This window comes from Sceloporus undulatus, chromosome 4 (assembly GCF_019175285.1).
Source record: "Sceloporus undulatus isolate JIND9_A2432 ecotype Alabama chromosome 4, SceUnd_v1.1, whole genome shotgun sequence".
In the NCBI taxonomy this organism is placed as follows: domain Eukaryota; kingdom Metazoa; phylum Chordata; class Lepidosauria; order Squamata; family Phrynosomatidae; genus Sceloporus; species Sceloporus undulatus.
In genome coordinates, this window is record NC_056525.1 from 7,811,478 (window position 1) to 7,839,020 (window position 27,543).

Sequence of the window (27,543 nt, forward strand, 5' to 3'; positions counted from 1 at the left end):
AGTACTGCTGCTTCCTCCCCTCCTAGACCGGTCTGCCATCCCTACCTGGCATGGGCTTTCCTGATTTGGAAAGGTCAGAGCTTCTCCATAAGGACAAAGTAAGGTAGAGCCATGCTGAAGGGAAAATATCTTAAAGCAAGGAAAATTTCTGAAGCTGCAGAGGTAATACACTCTTGGGAATCTCAAGAAAAAGCCTTTCCAAAGCCTTCTGACCCTACCATCGACTGAGTGCTTTCTATTAATAACTACAGCAATCTGAAATGTAAGGGAATATGAATAGTTTTACCACGGTGCTTGCTTAATAATTTTCCATTATGACTTGACACGAGTGCTGTTCAATTACTGGCAAACATATGTCCAGTCACATGCTCTCAGCCTCAAGGGAAGGCAATGGCAAACCTCTATTGAACAAATGATGCCAAGTAAATTCCATGATGGGTTCATTTTAGGGCCACCGTAAGTTGGAAACAACCTGAAGGCACACACAACAACAACATGTTGGGTATGCTCCTGTGATTTGCTATACGTTTCTCCATGTGGATGCTCGGTACATTTTGCAGAACTACTATAAATGGTGAGGTGTCTGTTAGCTTCACCACCAGACTGCTCACCTTGAATGCTGTTGTGTAGACTGGTGCATTGTTAAATGAACTGGCCTCTTCATTTGACTAATGTATCTGCTCTTGCGCCTAAAAGGGGCATGTTTCACCTATGCTGCATGTTGTTGTGTGCCTTCAAGTCCATTTCCAAATTATGGTGACCCTAAGGCAAACCTATCCTAGGGTTTTCTTGGCAAGATTTATCCAGAGGAGGTTTGTCATTGCTTTCCTTTGAGGCTGAGACCATGTGACTTGCCCAAGGTCACCCAGTGGATTTCATAGTTGAGCTGGGAATAGAACCCTGATCTCCAGAGTTGTGATCCATATGTCTCAAAATGGTAGCCATTTTAAATCCTCACAATCTTCGGTCACTCTATGGGAGGGGAGTATTTAAACAGCAATTTGTAGTCATAGTTGCCCAGCACTGAGTTGGCAAGCCCTGCTATGATGCTTAAGCTCAAACAGTTGCCCAAAAGGGCTAGATGCCAATGCAAGTCTGGATGCAAACCATTCGTTTTAAAAAATGTTTGAAGTTTAGTAATTCTGTCAGTTTAAGGGGAAGCAAACAGCCAGTGCCTGTCATGTGTGGCTCCCATCTCCTTCTCATGCTCCACATCAAACACCATGGCTGCTCAATTTGCAGCAGTGATGACAAAATAAAAGGGCATATCATCTCTTTAAAACAAGGTGCATGGTGAGTGGGTGCCTGGTTTTGAAGTTGATCTATGCTCCTGGAAGCCTCCATGAAGGGTTCAGCATAAAAAACAGAGACACACTTGCTGTGCACCTTATTTTAAAGCATGGAGTGGCATCATAAGCCTGGCAGTACCAGAACAATGGCACTAAGGGTGCAGCCCTTTATGGAGCAGCCAATGGCCATTCCATCCCACCCTAGCAATTGTCAATCCTTGTTTCCAAGCACTAATTGGCCAAGTGATTGCATTTAGATACATGTCAATAGTTCAATGTTTCTTTTTCCTATCACTATTAGCATCATCATTAAAAGTTTTATGCCAGGGATGAGTGACTGTGGTGGATCTATCCATGGATACGTACGGTCTCTTATTCACTGTTGTTGTTATGTGCCTTTAAGTCATTTCCAATTTATAGTGACTCTGAGGTGAATGTCACAGGGTTTTGTAGTGGGGGGATGCCTTTGCGTCCCACTGAGGCTGAGAGAGTGTGACTTGGCTGTGGTCACCCTGTGGGTTAGCAGAGCAGGGATTCGAACCTTGGTCTCCAGAGTCACAGTCCAATGCTCAAACCACTACACTATGCTGGTTCTTGCTCTTATTCATTGGGTCATTATAAGTTAAAGCCAACTTGACAGCAATTAAGAACAAAAGAAATTCTCTCCTGTGAAGATGGTATTTGCACTGAGATGAGATCACTGGTGCTAATGGGGGATTTCCACCCGTCCTCTCCACATAAAAGCAAACAGCACCTTCAGAGGACTAAATTTCCCACCTGACACATCAAAGAAGGGGAGGAGAGGCATCCATTTTCAGCTGAAGAGTTCAACAACATATCCTCCATCATTTCAAAGATGAAACCCAGGATGCATGTGGCCCAGCAACATATGAGTACAGTCAAGGTGGTGAAATTTATTAATGAGGAAGAATACAGAAACTAGGAGATGCTGCCGCTGTTTGCTTTTGCCTGAGTTTTCAGGGGAGGCCAAGATTCAGTCCCCTCTTTTCCTCTCTACTTTGCTGAGTTAACTGAGTGCAAACTATTTTTGCACTTTTAGTTCACTTTGCAGCAAGTGAAGTAACCAGAGAATAACAGGGGAAATTGGGGAGAGAGAAAATGGGACATTTTAAAATTAGCTGAAATAATGAAACATAATAGGATTAATCAGGATTTTCCCTGTGATAATTATTAGGAAATCTGCCCTTCCACAGCAGTTGAAACTATTTACTTGGGGTGCATGCAAATCATAGTATTCAAGAATCTATGAAAGGGACCTCAAAGGCCATTTAGCACAAGCCTCTGCCATGCATAAATACATAAGTAAAACAACCCCAAATGATGCCTATCCAACATTTGAAGGCCTCCAAAGAGGGTTTGCCACCCTCCAAGGAAGTCCATTTCACTGGTGAGCAGCTCTTCCAGTAAAGATGTTCTTAAAGTTTAGGTGGTCTCTCTTTTCTTGCCATGCAAAGCTGCATTTAACACTGGAAAACATTTGTTACTTAGCACATCTGACAAGGGTTGGAAAAGGATTTCTCATGTTGCTGCCACACTGCACAATTAATGCAGTCTAACACCGCTTTAACTGCCATGGCTCCGTTTTATGGAATCTTGGGATTCATGGTTTGTTGTGGCACCAGAGCTTTCTGAGACAGAAGGCTAAGTATCTGGCAAAACTACAAATCCCAGAATGCCATAGCACTGAGCCACGGCAGTTCAAGTGGTGTCAAACTGCATTAATTCTGCAGTGAAGATGCAGCCATATTCAAGAGGAATCATTCAAAATATCCCTCCCCCCCATATTTATTAAATGCTGAAGCTGAACCCACTTGGTTCCTCTCCTGTTCTCCTCTCTCTGTTTTCTTGGCCTGGCTGCACATTTTGGCTCCCACAATACATTTTAAAAAGCTGTCTTTATTGTTGTGCAACTTGGCATTTTCCATCAGGCCTCATATTACTGTTAAAATTTCTCCCCCGCTGTCTTCAAAAAACAAAAACCCAGCTTCTAAAACAGACTGGCTGGTCATCCCAGTGAAGGATCTCTGAGATTCTTCCCCAAAGAAGTTGAAAAACTAGAAGAGAAAAAAAAAAAACCCCAAACCCATCTTTAAACCATTCTCTTTGATTTATTGGCCGTTTAGCACTAGAATGCCACTCAGCACTTTGACAAATGCCTCCAGGTCTAATCCTGCCAGCTGGTTTCATAAACACTCACTTAATTTCATTGCTCCAACATAAAATGGAAAGCCATAAAATAGATCTTTTCCTTTATTCTCTTGGGAGTTGTGGGTAGGGAAGAATACAAGCATACCTCAGTTAACAAAACCTCTGACAAAGATGCTCTTTTTATAAAGTCTTTTTACACAAACCCAGTCCCCTCTTTTCTTGCTGTCCTCTGTCTAGCTGTATGATTTTTAGCAGCATGGTCTTGGGGAAGGAGGAGGAGGAGGGCTGGAGAAACATAGGCTGCATCTGCACTGCAGAATTACTGCAATTTGACACCACTTTAACTGCCATGGCTCCATCCTATGAAATCCTGGAATTTGTAGTTCATTGTGGCACCAGAGCACTCTGAAAGAGAAAGCTAGGAGATTATCGCACTGCGTTCTGAGAACGTTCCATCTCATCACGTGATGAGAACGTTCCTGGAACGGATATTACCGCATTAGAAATCAAAACGTGATCAGAACGGGATCAGAACGGCAGTTTACCGCACTGCGATTCCTTTTTCTTGAAACCGTTCTCAGAACGGTTTGCTGTATTACGTTTTGTGGGCTGTCTTCTGATGACGTCGCCACTCAGTGGTTGGACGGCTCGGGAGAGGCGCTGCCCCCAGGAAAGAGGGAAAAGGGAGGCTTGGCTTACTGAAATCCCTCACCTCCCTTCCCCATAGGAATCAATCCAAAAACGGAGTTTTAAAAGAGCAGTGAGCCCTATGGGTCTTCATCTGGGGGGAGCAGAGGATGCTTGGCTATGGGGTTGTCCTGCCATCTCTCCCTCTCTCCTCTTTCCCCATAGGAATCAATCCAAAAACGGAGCTTAAAGAGCACTGAGCCCTATGGGTCTTCATCTGGGGGGAGCAGAGGATGCTTGGCTATGGGGTTGTCCTGCCATCTCTCCCTCTCCCCTCTTTCCCCATAGGAAAGAATCCAAAAACGGAGCTTAAAGAGCAGTGAGCCCTATGGGTCTTCATCTGGGGGGGAGCAGAGGATGCCTGGCTATGGGGATGTCCTGCCATCTCTCTCTCTCCCCTCTTTCCCCATAGGAAAGAATCCAAAAACGGAGTTTAAAATCTCTCCCAGATGCAGACCCAAAGGGCTCTCCTCTGCTCCTTTTAAACTCAGTTTTTGGATTGATTTCTATGGGGAAGGGAGGTGAGGGATTTCAGTAAGTCTAGGGACTCTGGCCGGGAGAGTGCTTCTCAGCCTCACTGAGAAGTCTTCCCTCCGAAGATTCCCTTGGGAGGGAAGGAAGGCAAGCCCCTATAAAACGTTGGGGCTTCATATGCTGGCATATGTTTGAAGAAAATAGGATAAAACCTACGTAACTTGATGGGCCAAGGGCAGAGTCCCCTCCTTGGCAGCCTGGGCTTTAAGGGAGCTCCATGGAGGTCCCTTCAAGCGGAGGGAAAGGGAGGGGACTGGACCAAGGGCAGAGCCCCGGCAGCCATAGCAGCTCTTTAAACCGGTTAGAAAAGAAGAGTCCTCTGCTGTCATCCCATTTCCCCTTTTTGGCAGCTTGACACCCTTTTGCTTCTGTGTGTGTGCATGTAATGTGTGCCTTCAGGTTGTGAGCTTCCCTCCCCGCTTTAACTCTTGTCTGGCTCTTTGCTATGGAATTCTGGGAGTTGTTTGCTTGCTTTTCTGTGGTGCTCCAAACAGAGGAGCTTTTGTGGGTTCCCTCCTGGATTGAAGGAGGAGAAAGTCCTGGGCATCCCTGCCATCCCTGCCTCCTGCAGGCTGCAAGCACAGGAGTCCCGCTGGACATGACACCAGAGGCCCCCCGCAGAAGCAGCCAGACCCTCTCCCTCTTGCTCTCTGCCCTGGTCCCCTCTTCCTTGAGGGAAGGAGGAGCTTCCCTCATGGAGGTCCCTTCAAGCCGAAGGAAAGCAAGTTGCCAGGGAGGGGACTGAGCCAAGGGCAGAGCCCCGGCAGCCATAGCAGCTCTTTAAACCGGTTAGAAAAGAAGAGTCCTCTGCTGTCATCCCATTTCCCCTTTCTGGCAGCTTGACACCCTTTTGCTCCTGTGTGTGTGCATGTAATGTGTGCCTTCAGGTTGTGAGCTTCCCTCCCCGCTTTAACTCTTGTCTGGCTCTTTGCTATGGAATTCTGGGAGTTGTTTGCTTGCTTTTCTGTGGTGCTCCAAACAGGGGAGCTTTTGTGGGTTCCCTCCTGGAGGGAAGGAGGAGAAGGTCCTGGGCATCCCTGCCTCCTGCATTGTGACAGCACAGGAGCCCCACTGAACATGACACTAGAGCCCCCCCCCAGAAGCAGCCAGACCCTCTCCCTCTTGCTCTCTGCTCTGGTCTCCTCTTTCCCTCTCTCTTTCTCTCTCTTTCCCTGCTTTCCTCTTCTCTTCCTTGTCCCACCTTTCCTCCCTTTTTCCTTCCTTCCCTCCCTCCTTCTTTCCCCCCTCACACACACACCTTCCCTCACTGCAGTCGCTCGCCTGCCTGCCTCCCTCCCTGCCTGTCATTCTTTCAGCCAATCAGGAGACGGAGGAATGAGGGAACGGATTTGAGAACGGATAAGAATACCGCACACACTTCTCTTGGAACGTTTTCATCACGTTTCAGCTCTCTGGGAACACATTCAGAACACATTCAAATCTGTTCCCTCCTGGAACACATTTAAGCGTTCTGAGAACCCGATTGGAACACATACGTGCGGTATTCTCAAATGCGTTCCGTTCTCATCACGTGATGAGAACGTTCTCAGAACGCAGTGCGATAATCTTCTAAATCTCAAAAAGCTACAAATCCCAGAATTCTACAGCTTTGAGCCATGGCAGTTTCAAACTGCATAAATTCTGTAGTGCAGATGAAGCCTTTGTTCTGTAACAACCTATCCTTATTCTTTCCATGCTATTTTTGCGTCTTGTATCAAATTTAAAGAATCAGTGTCCAAGAGCATGTCCACAAGTTGAGTCTCCTTTATCCAAAATACCTGGGAACAAAGATGTTTTGGAATTTGGATTTTTTTTTTAAATTTTGGAATACTTGGATATGCATAATGAGATACTTTGAAGATGGGTCCTAAGTCTAAACATGAAATTCATTTATGTTTCGTATACACCTTATACACACAGCCTGAAGCCAACTTTATACAAAATATGTGAAAACAATTTTGTACAGGTAACCAAGTTTGTGAACACTGAACAAATCAGAAAGCAAAGGTGTCACTATCTCAGCCGTCCAAGCGGACGATTTTGGAATATTTCTGATTTCAGAATTCAGGATGAGACTTAAACTGTATTTATATTTTATTTGTCCTTTAAATCATTTTATATGTTTTATCTGGTGAGTTTAATTGTTTTTCATTTTTTTATTGTGAAGGTTTTTTTTTAAATGACTTTCTTTGGGAACCACCTTGGGTCCCACTCTGGAAGAAAGGCAGCAATGAAACAATAAATAATTGAATCCTGTCCCATGTCTTTGGGTCTAAAATGTCCCTTCTTACGCTTGCAGCCAAAAAATTAGGAGAAGGGGGTCATCCACTTATCAGTAGTGCAAACTACGGTTGACACAACGTGCGAATTGTGCCTGCTGCACCCAGAAATGAAGCTTTCCTTGCAGATAGATAAACAGAAGAATATTAATCACTTGAGTAATATTGGCGGGGTACAGACCGCCGCTTTGCGGCGGTCTGCTGCCTCCGCCAGTAGATCCGCGGGGGAGCCGGAGCCTTCACACGGCCCGACTCCCACGCAGACCGAAAAAAGAAGCTCCAAAATGGAGCTTCTTTTTTCGTCGCGTTTGCGACGTAGCGAGGCGCCAGGGGCGCGCTCGCTACGTCAGCAGTGGCGCGACGCGTACGGACGCTAAGCGTCCGATACGCAAAGATGGCGCCGGCCATGTAGAAGGGCCGGCGCCATCTTGTATGGACAGAGTCCTTACTTGGCCATGGGGCGTCTATAAGAGACGCCCCTTTTTTAAAATGGGACGTCCTCTGGACGTCCCAAATGGCGGTGCAGAAAGCACCAGTAACAGTTTTACCACCTAAAAGCAAAACTGCATCCAAATTGTTCCATTCCAGTGCTCCAAAAAAGCTTACTGGGCTCTTTTTTTGGGCCTGAAGCAGAACCAGACCTAAAAGGAAGGATTCTAGTTAGAGCTGAACCAAAATATTTCATAGCATGACTTCCCTAGCTTGACTCCCTGCTGTGTTTTCCTATCTGTTTCAGTTGTAAAGGATGGAAAATATATTCTCTTTGGTGCTTTCTTTCTCAAAGGAGGTGGAAAGGGGAGGGAAGGTGGAAGATTAAAAGGAAGAGAGGGCATGAAGCTCCAGGGATAAAAGAGAATTATCTTCCTCTTGAGAAGAGTACACCTAGAGAGTAAGTCTTCTGTTCTGTATTGCAAAGCATACAGGAATCCATGTAAAAAAACTAAACACACACACACACACACACACACAAATACATAAATATTATGATCTTGACTGATTTCTGTGGTTTGGAATGTATCCCAAAGAATATGAAAACATAATGAGAAAAACCACAAGATAAATCTCTCCGATTTTGTCACTGATGACAGGTCCTTTGTTTAATGTGCTAGAGATTTTTTTCCGTGGGGAGAGATCAATGTGCCAGCCAGTGACAGCTGGGGGTTGCCATGTTGGTGGGGTGTGGAACTGGTTCCAGGTTTAGACCAAATTTTAAAGGTGCTATCAAAGATGTTGAACCCATCATCGGAGGATGCCTCACCACCTTGGATTACTCTTTTAAAATTTGGACTGGAACATGGAGTGGATCCGGTATTCTCCACCCCACTGATATGGGATCCATCTATCCACCCATCACTTTATTTATATCTAGCCTTTCTCCCAAGTTGCAAATCAAGGTTGCTTACAAAAAGACAGAACATACAATTAAACACATATAGGTGCCAGAATACTCCAGGAGAAACCCAAAGTATTCTGGTTCCGGAGCTGCCCTGACATCCCCTCTTACCTGGGCACTTCTGTTGCACCACTGAGCAATTGTTTGCATGCATGTCTTGCTGTGCCTTCTGGTGCAAGGCACCACAGAGCGAGAGACTTGTTATGGCAGCAGCTGCACCGCAGGACATAGCAGGATGCACTGTAACCAGCCACCTGGCTTTGCAACAAAGGGCTCCCAATCTTCAGGAAAGATCCAGAGCAAAAGGTGAGTTATTTTAATCTAAGTGGGATATACTCTGGGATCAGTGCGGAACTTGCTAGACTTCATCCAGACTGTTCACACCAGAACCGGGGTTTGGTCTGTGCATCATCCGGATTCCCCATCAAAAAGGGCAGCAGGAGAACATTGTATGTGGCCCATGTAGGCAGAGACACAGTTAAAACCATACAAAATTAAGATTAAAACAGCATCAAATAACAACCAAATTAAAACCAATCAATATCTTATTTTAAAACAGATTAAAAACAGTACAGCACCATAAAAGCCCAGGATCCAACATAGATCAAAAAAGGGACTGCAGTCAAGAAATTAGAAGAAGACTGGGAACAAGGAAGGCAGCTATGAAGGTAAAGGAAAAAATCCAAAAAAATAAAGATAAAAGTCAAGATCCTAAAAAGTAAAGATGAACACAAAAGTCAGAATCATAAAAGCCATTGTAATCCCTATTACCATGTAAAGAGGTGATAGCTAGACAGTGAAGAAAGTGGATAAACTGTGGATAGCTAAAAAGACAAACAAAAGGGTCTTACAACCGATCAGACTGTAAATCTCACTGAAAGCCAAGATGATTAAATTGAGGTTGTCATATTTTGGCCACATCCTGAGAAGGCAAGACTCATTGGAAAAGACAATAATGATGGGAAAGGTGGAGGGAAGTCGAAAAAGAGGAAGACTGCATGCTAGATGGATGGACTTTATTAAAGAAGTCGCAGGTATGAATTTGCAGGATCTGAGCAGAGTAGTAGAGGATAGGTAGTCTTGGAGATGTCTCATTTACAGGATTGCCATAAATCAGGATCAACTTGAGGGCAGTTAACAACAACAACAAACCATAAAATCCCCTTTCTTGCTTGAGCTTTCTAAAAAAGAAATGTCTTAACATGCTGTGGAAAGGAAAACAAAGGAGCCATCCTCACTTCTCCAGGGAGGGAGTTCGAAAGCGTGGGAGCAGCCACAGAGAAGACCTTCTCCCACATTTCCACCAACTGTGCCTGTGAAACTGGTGGATAGAAAGAAGTGCCTCCCTTGCAGAAATTAAACCTCGGGAAAGCTCATAGGAGAAGATACTATCCTTCAAATATTATTATTATTAACCTTATTTATAAACCGCAGTAAATTTACACAGCGCTGTAGATGCAATCTTTTTAATCAGACGGTTCCCTGCCCTCAGGCTTACAACCTAAAAATACGACACAATAGGAGAAGGGAATGGCGGTGGGGAAGGGGATCAGGTCCAGCGGTTCTTCTCTACCTCAGAGGCCTGGACCAAGTCAGATGGACTGGAGGGAGGGCTCTTCTTCTTAATGGATAGTTAAAACGAGGCATCCTGGGGCAGAGAGGGGCTCACCCCGGGAATGCTTCTCTAAACAATATAGTCTTTAACTCAATTTTGAAACTGGTTAGAGAAGTGATGAGGTGTGCATGTGGTGGAAGAAGGTTCCAGGAGTAAGGGGCAGCAAGTGAAAAGGGACAAATCCGGGAGAGGGCAGTGGCAACCCTACGCTGGGACAGGAGACCGTGACTACCAGAACGGAGGGTACGAGTGGGAATGTAAGGAGAAAGAAGTTCAGATAAATAAGGAGGGGCCAGTCCATGGAAGGCCACCACTTTGAATATTGTCAGAGGTGGGGCATGGTACCAGAAGTTCTCCAAACACAACTAAGAAACTGAGATGGGAGAAGAAACATTTTGCTTTGATCCCAACCTGGATCCATTCAGAAAGATTAAGGTCTGTCAATGGAAGGGCTATTCTGGCAAAGGAAAGCATTGCTATCCATTTGTCTTCAGTCTCTTCCCTGGCTCTAAAGGAAATTTTCAAAGATGTCTCACCTGCTTGTATTTTTGTGTTGTTTTTCCAGGCTAGATCAAAGCCTTTGGAACAATCGGGCTGTGTTTGTCTGTCCTCCCAGAGGTGTGATTTTTCTTTTTTATAATAAAGATAACTTGACCCTTTCCTTCACCTTTCAGTTTGAAAAAACAACTTTACAACCACAGCCTTTTGCTTCTTGACTTCCAGCAGGACTTGCATCTTGGATAAATATTATGTTAACCTTCTTTGAAGGAAACAAATGGGTTAAGACATTCAAATTAAATCCTACAAGCTAGCATAAGCTACCCATGTCTGTTTTCTTTCCAGACGGCATTAGTACATTCAGGGAGCAGTCCCATAAATAACTGCCCCCCTGAAAGATACATTTCACTCTGGCTTCAGGCTTAGCTATGGGTCACCTTTCTGGGACGAGACCTGGGGGCACTGTTATGCAGTGGTTCTGGTCTTTCTTGGAGGGGTGAACCACTTTCCTTGTGCCACCAAGGAATCAAAGCCACAAGATATGTGGGATTTGAAAGAAGAGCTTCCAGAAAATAATGGCATTTCTGTTAAGACTAAGCCTGTCTATAATCAGGGTAGAACTTGGAAAAGTTACTCTTGGGAACTAGCACTCTCAGTTGGCTGGAAGATTTTGGGAACTGTCGTCCAAAAAAGACTCTCTCTCTCAAGCTCTACATCAGGGTATACTGCTCCTGTATATGAAGGCTCTTTTTTCAGTACTACATCTAACTTTGGGACCCAGCCTGGTACAGTATTGTGGTTTGAGCATTGGACTATGACTCTGGCAAATAGGGCTCGAATCCTGGCTTAGCCACGGAAGCCCACTGGGTGACCTTGGGCAAGTCACATTCTCTCATCCTCAGAGGATGGCAGTGGCAAACCCCCTCTGAAGAAACTTGCCAAGAAAATCCTGTGGTTGGTTCACCTTAGGATCACCATAAGTTGGAGACAACTTGAATGTACACAATCACAACAACAACTGCAAACATTTAACTTCAATTAATTTGCTTGATTTTTTAAAATAAAAAATTAATAAAATCCTATTATGGCTGAAAGCCAGCTCCACATTCTATTGTAGTAACCTGAGTTCATGTCTGAGTCAAGCCATGAACCCCTTGGGTGGCAACAGACTGAGGCACTTTCTCACAATCTTGATTTCTTATCTGTGAAATGGGGATAATAAACTGGCACTGAGTCACAGGGCTGCTCTGAAAATGAACGAGAGATAAGGGAGTGCCATCACCCATCCTCCTCAGTCCTTAAGGCGAGGATGGGCTTGCAGATACCATTGCAGGCCATGATTTAAGGAACAGGCATTTCTGCTTCTGCAGCTACTTAGGTGAGGAAAGAAAACAGGAACCAAAGAATTAATCTGACAATGAAAAATAACCAATTATAATGGTTCTTTGGTATCGGTTTTCAGACTTCCTACCTTTCCTGTCCTGTCCGCCCACAATCTCTTGCATGCCAAAAAGCTGGTGTGCCAAAGTGTCAAAAAAGCAAAACGGAAGGACAGCTTCACACAACTCACCCTTAAACTGTTGATTTCGCTAACACAAGGTGCGAGCGACGGCTGCCAACTCAGAGAGCTTTCAAAGAGGATGAGACCAATTTCTGGAGAAAAGGGATAGCAAAGGCTTTCAGCTTTGATGACTGCATGCTGTCTCCAATATCGGAAGCACCCTTTCCCCCTCCTTTCTCCAAGAAGCTGAGAGTTATGTACAAATTTCTCCACCCCACTTTCTGCTCCGAACAACCCTGTGAGGTAGGTTAGACTGATGAATAAGCGAGTCTCATGGTGGAGCGTGAATCTGAATGCAAAGATTTCTATTGTCCAAGGGCAGGTGTACACTGGCCAGAATATGCAGAGTTGCTCCTGGGGTATTCTGGCTTAAAGGTTACCACGACTTCCCCTGTTACCTCCTCATTCTGGAGCAACATTGTCCTGGGGTGCTATCCAGCACCACTGCTGGTGCAGGGTGCTCCCTCTGAGGTCGAAAAAGAGGTTCCCACCATCAATCACATCTGGGCACCTCATTGCAACCTCCAAGGGAGTAATTCATTCCAGCAGTGGGCAGCACACCCAGCCACTTTGTAAATAACCACCTGTCATCGCCCCAGGGTGCTCCAATTTTCCTGGAAACTCCGGAGCAAAAGGTATGTCTTTTAAAACCAGTGTAAGGCAGGGATTTGATGTAGGACTGGGCTCACATTTTGAAGAGAGTGTACGATCGAATTGGGACTTTGGCCCTGCATCGTGAAGACAGGTTGCAGTGAGGGCATGGGATCGGTTCATTTGGCCTGTGTAGACATGCTCCAAGTCTAACACTCTAACAACCACTCTAACAATACCACTTTCCCACATCACAGAGATTATACATTTTAGGACAATGAAAAGGCAGTTTTGGCCATGGCTTTTGGAACAGAGTATGGAGGATACCTGATCCTTCTCTCCAAGACTAGGCAGGAGATTATTTGAGCCTTCTCAGATAATACAGCAAAACTGGCTACACCAAGCTTGTAGCCAAATTGTCTCAAGATATATTGCATTTTGCATTGGGTACTGAATAGATTAAAGCCAAACTACCTCAGAAATCATCAATTGGAAGTGTGCTAAAAGATCAAGCATTGTCCCTCTCTAATATATTATTTATCAACCTATTCTGTATTTTCATTGTTTTGGAAAAATATGCCCGCAAGTTAATAACAACTTGGTTTTGAAGAACAAGTATTTACTTGTAGGCCAAACAGGGTGGGGATGCAACTTATTTAACAGGAGAATTGCTACTCCCAGGGGCTTTTAGAAAAACAATTCACACTTCTTGTTGGTCAGGAAAATGGCAGTCCAAGGAATCTGAGAGAGATGAGGACTGAGCAACACCAGTAATATACTTTTGAGCACATCTGCCATGGATGGACAAATAGGCTGAAATCCTGTTTGTGTCCTATGTATATATAACTTCTCCTGCCTCCCAGCCCCACAGTCCCTTCCATCACTACAGTTCTATGATTCCATGGGCCCTACATACAGTTGCACATTCATGTGCATGCATAGTGACATGCACACCCACTGTGCATAGCCGCCCACTGAGAAGTATGCCTGCTGCTTGAGGATCGCACAAGACTGAAATTCACTAAAGCAGCAGCATTGTAGAACTGCCACATGAATCTGTGAGCACAAAGTTATGCTCTGTGTCCTCAGTGTAGGATCCCAGCTATAAGTGGACCTCACCTTCCTCTGTTCCACTGTTTCCAGCTTCCCTTAAGCTGTCCAATCCTACAAGTGATTCCAACTGGAGACAAATCTAATGAAGAGATGCTTCTGCAAGCTCAATCTGTATGTTTATATGTGTTTGTATCTGTGTTTTGGAGTACCCAGCCCCTTGCTAAAAACTGGGTCCCCATGCTCTTTTCAACATGATTGTGACAGATTCAGGTACAAACAAAGGAGATGGCCATTGGCTGACTTCACATCTTGTTTGACTTTAGAAGACAATCAGAATTTGAGTTCCAAGTGGCTCACAGAACAAATGAACTACTAATGGGGGGAGTTGTATCAGTCTGATTTGATTGGTGGCCATGGGTTTTATTTATTTTATTACAGTGAGTCCTTCTCCCCAAAAGCATAGCAGTGAACACCAAAGTCAGATTCATCCATACCATCATATTTTCCACTTTCTATGCAGGGTCGCCAAAGCAGGACAGTGAAGAAAGATGATAGGAAGAAAATCAACTCACTTGAAATATGGTGCTGGAGGAGAGTTCTATGGATACCATGGATCACCAGAAACACAAATGAATGGGTCTTAGAGCAAATCAAGTTTGAACTTTCCCTAGAAGCCAAGATAGCAAAACTGAGACTTTGCTACTATGGACATATGAGAAGACAAGACTCATTTGAAAAGACAATAATGCTTGGTAAGACACAAGGCAGCAGGAAAAGAGGAAAACCACATTCCAGATGGATAGATTTCATCCAGGAAGCCACAGCTGCCCTGAATTTGCAAGACTTGAGCAGGGCTGTTGATAAAAGGGGGACTTGGAGGGCTCTCATTCATAGGGGTTGTGGTGATGGTGGGCCTTCAAGTTATTTCTGATTTGTTGTGACCCCCAAGGTCGGCTTTCTGGAACTGAGAGGGTATGACTTGCCCATGGTCACCCAGTGGGTTTCTACCCTGATTCTCATCCAACATTCAAAACACATTCATAGAGATACCATAATAAGTCAAAGTCAACTTGATAGCAATGAACAACAACAGCCTCTCTCCACAATCCAAACACACTTCCTGCCTCAGAGACATCTACTCCCATCTTTCCTCAGCAGGAGTTGCATATTACACCTTGTTCTCTTTCCTCAGGCTGTAACTGCTCAAGTGTGACAGATGCAGAGTCTCTCTTCTCCCTTGGTGAGAGAGAGAAAGACAGAGACAGGGATCGCTGGCATTGCGCACACAGGAGCACACCTTTGTGTTGCATGGGGAATGAGGTGTGAACAGGCAGATCTGGTTCAAATCCTGGCACGGTCATGATTTTGCAGAGTGGCCATGGAACAGAGATGGATGACTATGCTGGGGACGCAGGGCAAATTTATTTCAGTGAGCCACACCAGTTTTAATTTAGCTTTATTTTTGGATGCATGGGAGCAGTTTGCTCCATATTGTGGCAGGTTTGGTGATTTGGGGTGTTTCTTTGCAGAGTTGAAAACATGGCAGGATGTCCAAGAGCTTTAAGGGTGTCCTGGGGGTCTTGCTTGCAAAATGTGGTCTCGTGGGCTGTGCTTTCACTGTTCTTGCCTTACAGAAAGAAAATAAAAATAATAACAATGATGTATTTTCAAAGAAGAGAGCCAGCATGATGCAGTGGTTTGAACAATGGACAATGACTCTGGAGACTAGGATTTCGATTCTTGCTCAGTCATGGAAACCCACTGGGTGACCCTGGGCAAGTCACACACTCTCAGCCTCAAGTGAAGGCAAAGTAAAACCCTCTCTCAACAAATCTTGCCAAGGAAACCCCATGATCGGCTTGCCCTAGAGTCACCATAGGTCAGAAATGACTCAAAGGCACAAATCATCATCAACAACAACAACATTTCCAAAAAGTATCCGTGTTAGTCTCTTGCAATAACTATTGTTATTGCTGTTTCCCACTAAGCACAACCAAATGCACATGCATATCCATGCATAATGCACATCTATTCACAATGTAGAATATCCATGCATGCACAATATACATCCATATGCAAAGGCATGTGCAACTCTGTCACCGCAACCTGGAACTGAAATGCAGCTGTTTCACATAAGACAAAAATGTCCAACTGCTTCTGTAGGGAAATTTGCACATGTGGAAGACATGTACTGGATTCATATCTTTGAGTGCTTATGGGAAAAGATATTTAGGTGTTTTTAAAAAGCTGTATCACTTTTAACCTTTGGCAGCTGCCTTGAATCCCAATACACTGAAAAAGGTGAGATATGAAACAAACAAACGTATAATATTCCTGATAGGTGTCCACCCAATCTTAGAGGGACTTTAAATCACTGTGTCAAATCTCATCCTAGCTAAAGTCTCACCAAGTGGCCCCAGGAAAGCTTTCTGTCACTAAGCCTCAGTTCCTGATTTACAATACGGAAACACCTGCACTGATCTACCTTGCAAAGCTGTTGTAAACACTGCTAAAAGAAAGTGTGCACGCCTAGCTCATTTTGAAAATTTTGTCTTCCCAACCATGTAGGACATAGGCTTCCGGGCGGGTTACGGGGTTGAGACGGCCATGGTCGCCCTGGTCGATGATCTCCATCTGGGCATCGACAGGGGAAGCGTGTTGGTGTTGTTGGACATCTCAGCGGCTTTCGATACCATAGACCATGGTATCCTTCTGGGGCGCCTGGCAGAGGTGGGAATCGGGGGCACTGCGCTCCAGTGGTTCCGGTCCTACCTCTCCGGGAGGTCCCAGATGGTGCAGCTGGGAGACGTGTGCTCCGATGAGCGGGCCCTTAAAACTGGGGTCCCTCAAGGGGGCCATTCTGTCTCCCATGCTATTTAACATTTACATGAAACCGCTGGGAGAGATCATCCGGAGACATGGGGCGCGGGGTTATCAGTACGCTGATGACACCCAAATTATTTTCTCTATGTCTCCGACTGATGCAGTGACTGGGGATGGCGTCTCTCCTCTCGTGGCCTGTCTAGAGGCAGTAATGGGCTGGATGAGGGAAAACCAACTCAAATTGAATCCAGAGAAAACGGAGGTACTAGTGATAGGTTCTCCTGGTCCAGGAATGGCGGTGGTTCCACCTGTCCTGAACGGGGTCACGCTCCCTGTGAAGGACTCCGTGCGCAGTCTGGGGGTGCTTCTTGACTCGTCGCTTCACCTGACTGCTCAGGTGAATGCGACGGTCAAGAGCACCTGTCATCAGCTTCAGCTGATTCGCCAGCTGCGCCCATACCTGGCCCAGAGGGACCTAGAAACTGTTGTACATGCTCTGGTAACTTCGAGACTGGACTTCTGCAATGTACTCTACATGGGGCAACCCTTATACCAAACTCGGAAGCTACAATTGGTGCAGAACATGGCAGCCCGGCTGGTCACTGGTGCCCCCAGGACCAGCCATATAACACCGGTTTTAAAAGATCTCCATTGGCTGCCCATTCGCTTCCGAGCCCAATATAAGGTGTTGGTAATTACCTATAAAGCCCTAAATGGCTTGGGCCCAGGATACCTAAAGGACCGCCTCTCCCCGTACATTCCGCCTCGCACCCTCAGAACGTCTGGGCAGCAGCTACTGAAGGTGCCTGGGGCCAGGTTAGTCTCCACGACTCGGAAGACGTTTTCCATAGCTGCCCCAGCCCTTTGGAACGCACTGCCCACTGAGCTCCGCTCGTCCACTACCCTGGCCCAATTTAGGAAGGATCTCAAAACCTTCCTATTCCAGCAGGCATTCCCCGAATAAATATCCTGTGGGCCTCCCTCCTCTTTCGTGGCCAAGAGGCTGGGCTATGGGGCTTTTTATTGTTGCCTTGTTTTAACTGTGTTTTAAATGTGTATATTATTGTTCGATTGTTTTAACCTGTTGTGAGCCGCCCTGATCGTAGGAAGAGCGGCATATAAATAAAATTTTATTATTATTATTATTATTATTTATGAAAATTACATTTATCTCCTTCCCTTCTCTCCACAAATTTTATCCCCACAACTTGGAGAGAAGATGACAGGCTCAATGCAAAGCAAATTTATGGTTGAAGAAGGGCACAAATCCAGAATACCCTGGCCCTAGTCTGATGCTCTAACCACTGCACCACATTAGCACATTATGTTTCTTTCCCAAGCATTTGGAGTGTCTTTCCCCTGTTCCACACAAACCATTGGTGTGAAACAGAGGGTTGGAAGTAAAGGGAAAACAGAAGGCCCAGTGGCCCTCCAAAATTAGAGCTGACCCAAGATATTTTGCTGCCTGAGGCATGACAGGGAATGACACCTGCCTTTCACATGAGGCTGTAGCTACAGGGAGCGGCAAAGTTAGCATGCTGTTCCTCCAAATAAGAATTCTGCCCCTAGAAATGAAGTTTTCCTTCAGTTCCCAAACTTCTAACATTGCAGTTAATTTAAAACTGCAGTTGAACCTTTAGAAATAAAGAGTTTTCCCATGCAAAGAAAAGGGAATGCAAACACAACAAAGATAAAAGAGCAAGGTGTGAACAAATGTTCTGTTCAGGGTCTCACTCTGCAGTGCTAGAAATTTGGGGACTGAAGGAAACATTCATAGGGAAGTACAAATCTTACTTGGGGACAATGCTCTCATTCTGTGCATGTACACTCATATACATCCATCCATACAACACACACGCCATAGCTACACCACTGCACCTAAGTCAAGGAATTGTAGTGCCAGAAGCCAGCCAAGATTTTTATGCATATAAAGCAAAAAGATGGAACATGAAAGAACTGCATTTCCTGAACTACAGCTCCAACAATCACAGAACAAACATGCTATGTAGCCTGCAGAATTCTGGGAATTGCAATCCAAAAAATGACAAGTCTTTCACACTTTCCCAGAAACCCTCCCCGCAACTCTGGCAGTAAAAACACTGCAATAACAAACTTACTCACCATCTGCTGCCCTTTCACAACAACCAAAATCTACTGCCTGAGGCAAGCACCTCACATCCTGTCCACAGCATGACTTCCTAAGAGCTCAGGATAAAAAGAAGCCCCTGGTATTCTTCCCTGTTGCCTCTACTCTTTACTGGGCCAGATTGGGCTGGAGCAGCACAGAAGGAACATAATGCACTTTGACTCAGTGGACTGAGCATGCAGGACAGCATGGTGTTGTTTATGTGTGCCTTCAAGTCATTTCTTACTTATGGTGACCCTAAGCCAGCCATATCACAGGGTGTTCCTGGCAAGATTTCTTCAGAGGAGGTTTGCTGTTGCCTTCCCTTGAGGCTGAGAGCATGTGACTTGCTCAAGGTCATCCAGTGGGTTTCCATGGCTGAGATCGAACCCTGGTTTCCAGAGTCATAGTCCAACACTCAGGCCACTATACCACACTGGCTCTACCTTTATCCAAAATGGCAATTGCTTCTGCTTGGTCCATGAGCTGCCCATGTTTTATACATTTTAAAGCAACCTCATTAATCTAATAATGAAGATGAATATCTTCAGCAGCATCATTAGAACTTGCTGCAGAAGAACTATCTGCCTGTGTTTAGTGGCATCACTAGGGTTGGTGTCATCTGGTGTAATAACTCATGGTATCACCCCACCACTGACCTCCTCCCATCCCACATCATTGTTTGTTGTTGGTGGTGTGTGCCTTCAAGTCAATTCTGACTTATGCTAACCCTAAGGCAATTGTACTAATACGACTCAAAAACTGTAATTCTTGTATATGGTTGAATGTTAATGGCAATGATGTAAACCACTAACAAAATTACAACATTATGTGCACAACCTAAATGAACTTATATATACATAGTTTTGTGTGGTTAAAGTGAAAATATAAGATGTGATGTGAAGTTTTGAAAGAACAATTAATTTTTTTATTTTCAGTTTTAAAATTTAGATTTTAAAAGAAATCTGAGGCCTCTCTTTTCTCTTCTCACTGAGCCTTACCCCTCTCACACCATCTCTTCTGTTGAGCTCCAGCACTTTAATGTGATGAAGGCAAATGCCACAGTTTGTTTCTGCCAAAAGGTAGATGTTTGGGGAGCAGTGGTTCACCCCCTTTAGTGCATCATATGCACTCCCCTAGTGATGCCCCTGGCTGTGTTTCGTCTTTGCTAGTGGCAGTCGGTGGTTCACCTCTGGGGTTGATTTGAACATCAAGGGTGTTATTCAAAATGTGGCACTCAAAAGCTCCTGCACCATAGTGCCTTTAAAGTTCATGCTTAAACCCAGAGCAGAATCACTGCCACACTGATATGGGTGCCACTTTGCGATTTGCAAACACAGATTTTTTAAAAAAACAAACAAACACACACAATGCCAAACTCTACATTCCAAGTAAAAGCTGCCAGTCACCAATCTTGAGGGAGACTCTCACTCGGGACCTCATTAAAACATTAACATTAAAAGATATGTAGCATTTCAGAAATGAACTTCACCCATGGAAGCCAGTTGGAAAATGTACTATCGGCCCTCCATATCCACGGATTTCCTATCCACAGGTCCAACCATCAACAGCTTGAAAGTATTTTAAAACATATATAAATTCCAAAAAGCAACCCTTGATTTTGCCGTTTTATACAAGGGACATCATTTTACTATGCCACTATATTTAATGGGAGTTGAGCATCCATGGATTTTGGTTTTCATAGGCCCACTGTATGGCATTTTGGACTGATATACTGTAATACAGTCTTGGTGTGTTTTTTGTTTGTTTGTTTGTTTGTTTGTTTGTTTTGTAGTTCAGTTCAGTAGGATTGGGTTTGTATTTATATTATTGATTGCAGTGCCTGGTTATAATATGAGGGAATATATATATATTATATATATGAAGGAAGAAATGGGGGGGGGGGTAAATGTCTGACAAAATTAGTTCCCAGAATTCCCTAGCACTGAGCCTGGGCAGTTAAAGCAGTGTCAAACTGCATTAATTCTGCAGTGTGTTTTGGACGTATGACTCTGGAGACCAAAATTTGAATCCTGGCTCAGCCATGGAATGCCACTGTGTGACCTTTGACAAGTCACACTGTCTCAGCCTCAGAAAATGGCAATGGCAAACCCCCTCTTGCCAAGAAACCCCATGATAGATTCGCCTTAGGGTCACCATAAGTTGGAAACAACCTGAAAGCACACAGCAACAACTCTGTCTAGAAATGCTGCTTTCATACATCTCCTCTGCTTGCAAAGGATGGAAAGGATATTCAAAAATAATTTTTTTAAATCCCAGCTGAAAAACATGTTTTTCCAGTGTTGAGGAGCCCTGATGAGAAGAAAACTAGAATGACGAGATTCATTGACAGTTTGGGACTTATTCTGCACAAAGTCCGTGTGTGGTTGTTTTGCACATAAAACAGCATTTTCTGCGGGGAAACTAATATGCAGAAATATCCGTTCTTGTGCAAAAAGTGTTGTAATTGGGGGTTTATTGGTTGACATGCATACAACATAACATTTTTTCTATGCATCTTCCACACAAGAACTGATCTCTCTACAATGAAATATTGTTTTCCACGCAGAAGATGCTGTCTTCTGCACAGAAAATGTCACTTTCTTCTGCGCAAAACAACCACGTGCAAATCTTGCGCAGGGTCAGCCCCAAACTGGAAACAGCCTTTGAAAAAAAAATGTGTGGTTTTTCAAAGATTTTCTCGCAATGGGAAGAAAATTGCCAAAATTTGCTACCTTCAAGAAGAAACTCAGTGAAGAATTACACCCCTGTTATTGCTTGTACACATCTTTCCATGAAATTGCATTCAAGAAGGTCAATGGACAATTACTCCTAAAATGGATCCACTCTGCATTCAGATCCCTACCCAGCAGGGTTAGTTTACTAACAAATATAGTCATGACAGATCTGTTTGACCTCCATGCTGCAATGCTCAGGACAGCAAGTCCCATTGAAAGCAATGGGAATGACTTCCAAGTAGATATAGCTGAGATCCATCCAAAATATTCTATAGTTGCCCTATTTCTTTAAATGTGCTCAAGGTGAGGATATGCAGCTGGCCGTCCTTTCCTTTAAATATCTCATTGCTTCCCTTGCATCCAGCGGTCTCAGTACTCTCTTTGCAGAATTCTTAGCAAGCCATGGGGAGTTACATTTAAGCCAAAGGTTTCAAGGAATGTAGTAGTGAAATTCTGGAATACACATAGTAACTTATAAAACGAAGGTTGACAAGGCATGAACCATTTCTATCTTCCATCAGTCCAGGTTGCCTAAAAGCATATTTTGTTTCTGCGGAAGCCCTCTCTCCCTAAATGCCAGTATTTTCAGACATTTAACCATCTCTTTTGTCAAAGCCTTTGTCTCTTCTTGGAGCAAAAGCAGCCTCATCCAACCTAAGATCAGTGCTGCGCATTATTATTATTATTATTATTATTATTATTATTATTATTATGTTTGTTGATATTTCTATTATCTATATAGCCCATTTCCCCCCCAAAACAGGGACTCAGAGTGGCTTTATGCAGGAGCTAAGGCTCCAAGGGATTTACTCCCAAACAGAATACGTACAGGTTGAGTCTCCCTTATCCAAAATGCTTGGAAGCAGAAGCATTGGGGAGTTTGGATTATTATTTTGGGAATGTGGAATATTTGCATATACATAATGTTGGAGATGGGACCCAAATCTAAACACTCATCTGTCTTTCATACACACCGTATGCACATAGCTTGAAGGTCACTTAATACACAGTATGGCTAACAACATGAAAAGAACATTAAAATGTGTGTACACTGAACCACCAGAAAGCAAAGTGGTCACTCTCTCAGCCATCCATAGGGACAATCTGGAGTATTTCAGATTTGGGAGTTTATCACACGAAGGAGATCAGGAGTTTATTTTGTTAATATCATGGAAAAAAACACGTAATTACGCAAAACGACGTCGCACAATACCCACCATGAAAGTGGCCACAAAGAAGCATTAACGCGCATCTTTCTACTTTCGGGATTTCAGCGACAAGGCAATTCCAATATCACATAATAATAATAATCATTCGTGCAATTACTTGCCATTTTTGCTTTATTTTCAGGATGCTTTAAATGGGCTTTAATCTCTCATTAATGCTGAAATTAGCCCCGGTGTGATAAACTCCTAAGAAGATACAGCTTTTTTAAAAGCTCACCTAAGTTGCACTAGCAGCCAGACTTGAGCCCTGGAACTGGTTTGAATGTCTGAGGATACGAAGTTAAGAGTAACCCAGAGCCTGTGCAGAGTGCCTTTCCTTTCAATATCATGAGGATCCATGTCCAGCTTGACCTACCTGGGCAACAGGCGAGGACTGCCAGGTGAGACATCTTGGTGAGACAGCCAGCAGTGGATCCTAGTGGTTTGAGTGCTGGACTCAGACTCTGAAGACCAGGGTTTCAATCCCAACTTAGCCTTGAAACCTTGGGCAAGTCACACTCTCTCAGCCTCAGGGGAAGGCCATGGCAAACCTCCTCTGAACCAATCTTGCCAAGAAAACCCTAGGAAAGGATCTCGAAGGCACACAGCCACAGACTCCACATTCTCACATGGAGGGAGGAGGCTCTGCCTTTCTTGTTGGTACCTTCGCTGCTAGTCCAGTGCTCAAACCACTAGGCTCCACTGCTGGCAGTCTGTCTCACCAAGATGTCTCACCTGGCAGTCCTCACTTGTTGTCCAGGTAGGTCAAGGGGGGCGGCTGGGCATGGAGCCCCATGATATTGAAGGGGAAGGAAGGCTCAGGGTGACTCTTGGCCTGGCATTCTCCACCATTCCAGCTGGTTCCAGGGCTCAGGTCTGGCTGCTGGTGCAGTGGAGGTGAATGGCTCCTTCGCAGCTCCCAACCTCTTCTTCTCTTCCCACAGAGAACCCACCAGTCCTGGACCCCAGCAGCCATCATCCCACACACACACACACACACACACACACACACACACAGAGGTTCTCCATAAGCCAAAAATGACCTGAAAGCACACAACACACACAGAGGTGGTTGCCCATCAGTCAGAAACCACTTGAAGGCACACAACAGACACATACACACACAGGTCCACCCTAAGTCAGAAAAGCCTTGAAGGCACACAATGCCCACACACACAGCTTCTCCATAAGCCAAAAATGACTCGAAAGCACACACAACACACACACAGGTTCACTCTAAGCCAGAAGCGATTTCAAGGCACACACACAACACACACACCGAGATTCCCCATTAGTCAAAAACGACTTGAAGGACACACAACACATACCCAGGTTCAACCTAAGTTAGAAAGCACTTGAAGGACACACAACACACACACAACTTCTCCATAAGCCAAATATGACTTGAAAGCAAACAAAACACACACACACACAACACAGAAGGAGATCCCCGATCAGTCAGAAACGATTTGAAGGACACAACACACACACACACAGGTTCACCCCTAAGCCAGGAACTCCTTGAAGGCATAAAACACACACACACACACACACACACACACAGAGGTTCTCCATAAATCAAAATGACTTGAAAGCACACATCACACACACACACCACACACAGAGATCCCCCACAAATCAGAAAAGCCTTGAAGGCACACAAGAGACAAACCCACCGGTTCTCCACAATCCCACATGACTTGGAAGCACACAAAACACACAACACAGAGAGAGAGATTCCCCCTAAGTCAGAGACGCCTTGAAGGACACCCAACACACCCCTGGCTTCCTGCTAAGCCAGCAACGAAGACACACAACCCGGACCCCAGCCCAGAGCAGCGAAGGGGGCCCTGCCTGCCTGGCTGGCTGCCTCCCGCGGAGCTCCGGCCGGAGGCGCAGCCCTAGAGCCGCCGCCGCCCCCTGCCTGCCTGCCTCCCTCTGGGTCCCTGGGTCTCCCCGAGACAGCCATGCCCGCGTTCGTCCGCCTGCTGGGCCCTGCTCCTCCTTACCCTCCATCTCCTTGGGCTCCCCGCAGTTCATGCTCAGCGTCCCTCCTTCATCTGGCAGCAAGGCAAGAGGAACCGGGCTGCTGCTGCTGCTGCTGCTGCTGCCTTTGGAGGGCGACCCTGCAGCCAGCATCAGGCGGAGGCTGGGCTCCGGGGGGCGGCTCCCTTCCCTTCCTCTCCTCTCCCTCGCCTTAAGAGGCGCGGGGCAAAGGCAGCCAGCGAGGAGGCTTCTGTCTCCCCGGATCAGGGCCTCCTCCTCCTCCTCCTCCTCCTTCTCTGCGCTGAAGGGTCCGAGGCGAGGCGAGGCCAGCAAGCCCGCAACCCGCCCCTGGCTGCAGTGGCTCCTCCAAAGGCCATCCAGACCTCCCCAGCCTCCTGCTGCTCTCCAAGCCCGGCCTCAGCAGCCTTTGCCTTTGCCCTTGCCTTGCCAGCAGCAGCAGCAGCATCTATTATTATTATTATTATTATTATTATTATTATTATTATTATTATTATCTTTATTTCTATTCCGCCTTCCTCCCGGGAGAGGGACTCAAGGCGGCTAATTTATTTATACTATATAATATAATATAATATAATATTTATTTATTTATTTCCCACCTTCCTCCTGGGATAAGGACTCAATATATTATTATTATTATTATTATCATTATCATTATCCCACCTTCCTCCCGGGAGAGGGACTCAAGCCGGGTAACATATTTATAACGTGTAATATAATAATCTTATTATAATCTTATTATTGTTATTGTGATTATTATTATTTCTTATCCAGGTGGGGAACAACTAGGATATGGGGCGGATTGTATGGGATTGCCTTTCCTTTCTTTTCCAGGCTGACCTGATATCCCAAGGAGGACAAGGCCCTGAGGAATGGAGGATGCTGGAGGACAAAATGGAGGACACTAGCAAAGCAAAACGGCCACCACTCCTAGGAAGGTCCAGGCATGCTCCTCAGCCTGGTCGTTTTGGGATTCCTCCTGGGCAGGAGGCCGGAATGGAGGATGCGTCCGGGAAAAGGAGGACCTTCTGGTCACCCTGTTCTTTCCTCCCAGTCCGGGGAAAGCGCATTCTGGGTTTGGCGGGTTGGGTTCAGGCATGCTCCCCTGAGACACAGTAGGTCCAGGCCCTGCGCTTTCCTTTCCTCTGGTCTGGCTGGTTTTGCTGCTCTCTCTCTCTCTCTCTCCTTCGCCTGGAGGCTCTTCCCAGGCTCCTCCTTCAAAGCTGTGTCCTTATCCAGAATCCTGAAATCCAACTAGTCCAAAATTGGGCCACCTTGGTGTCTGAGAGAGTGATGCCTTTGCTTTCTGGTGCTGCAATGTATAGTTTGCCCTCCTATTCACAGATTTTATAAGCCACAACCATCCATGGCCTATATATACAGTGTGTGTGTGTGTGTGTATAAGAGGCACCAGTTCACTCTCCATTGTGTTTAATGGGACTTGAGCATCCATGGGTTTTTGTATCTACAGAGGGTCCTGGAACCAAACGCAGCGGATACCAAGAAACACACAGTTTTGTGTACAAAATTATTTTAAAAATAGATACTTGAAAGCACATCTTTCTCCAATGAATTTCAAACTCTCTTCTCTATTACACAACACTGTATCTACTCTACTAAGCTATAATCAGAATATCACAGTATTATGTTAGATATGCCAGCCTTTCAGATGTCAGACAAATAAAAATAATATGTATAATGTGTTGTTGTGTGCCGTCGAGTCATTTCTGACTTATGGCAACTCTAAGCTGAACCTATCGTGGGCTTTCCTTGGCATATTTCTTCAGAGGAGGTTTGCCACTGCCATCCTCTGAGGCTGAGAGAGTGTGACTTGCCCAAGGTCACCCAGTGGGTTTCCATGACCCAGTAAGGATTCAAACCCTGGTCTCCAGAGTCATAGATCAAAGCTCAAACTACAACACCACACTGGTCCCTATGCATAAAATTACTCCCAGGCTATGTGTAATAAGGTGTGTAAGTGGGACCCCTTTGCCTGGCAGGTTGATCCCAGCAATCGATCTCAGGCTGCACTTCTCTTTAAGAGAGAGCCAGTGTGTTGTAGTGGTTAGAACACTGGACCACAGAGATCAGGGTTCAAATCCTCATTGTTTCTCCAGCCTGACTTCACTGTCCTTCCAATGTCTGTGCTACTAAAGAGACTTCTAGCTAGTCAGAGGATGGGGTAGGGAAGGTGGGAAAAGGCTTTGTAAAAAGGATCTTCAGTGTCAAATGCCTTTGTTATTGTTGTTGCTGTTATTGAAAGGGACAACTTAAAAACACAAAGCAGTATTGCATTATGGTATAGTGGTTTGAGCGTTGGGGCTATGAATCTGGGGACTGGGGTTCAAATCCCTGCTTGGCTATGGAAACCGACTGGCTGACCTTGGGTGAGTCACACACTCACAGCCTCAGAAGAAGGCAAAGGCACACCCCTCCAAACAAATCTTGCCAAGAAAACCCCATGATAGGTCTGCCTTAGGGTCGTCATAACTCCAAAATGACTTAAAGTGCACAACAACAACAATAACAAAACCTCCTTTTACAATAGGATGGCACCTTTTGAAATGATGATTGCATGACAAAAGTAAGACAACAGGCAGCAGGAGAGAGAAATGGCTTTCCGCTTCCCTCTTCTTCTTCCTGAGGGAGATGGTTGTAAAGGCATGCCTTTTACCAAACGGATTTTTCCATACAAAAGGCATGCTTTCACATCCATCTCAGAAGTGCTTAGAGGGCATGTGGAAAGGTAAAACTTCTTCTCTCGTGCTGCTTTTTGGCTTGCTTTTGTCATGAGATAAGACTCTCAGAGGAGATTTGCCAGGGCCTTCCTTTTGGCTGAGAGAGTGTAATTTGACCAAGATCACCCAGCGGGTATCCATGGCTGAGCAGTAATTCAAACCCCCGTCTCCTGAGCTCCTTGTCCAACTCTCAAATCAGCATACAATGTTGGCTGTCAAGATTTATTTAGAGGAGGTT

At 45.1% G+C, this 27,543-nt stretch overlaps 1 protein-coding gene across 5 annotated transcripts in view; it reads right to left on the minus strand.

Moving 5' to 3' along the window:
• The window catches only part of SAMD10 (sterile alpha motif domain containing 10), a 73,747-nt gene extending 48,923 nt beyond the window's left edge, over window positions 1–24,824 (minus strand). For 4 of the 5 annotated variants that reach the window (XR_006103292.1, XR_006103293.1, XM_042461466.1 and 1 more), the window contains exon 1: window positions 24,570–24,824. Coding sequence is in view for 3 of the 5 variants with exons in the window: in XM_042461466.1 (XP_042317400.1) it covers window positions 24,570–24,699 (130 nt within the window). In the remaining 2 variants the exon portion in view is untranslated. Of the gene's footprint in view, window positions 1–8,462; window positions 8,760–24,569 lie in introns of those variants that run through there. The other variant, XM_042461465.1, reaches the window with a different exon arrangement.
• Window positions 24,825–27,543: the final 2,719 nt, after the last annotated feature.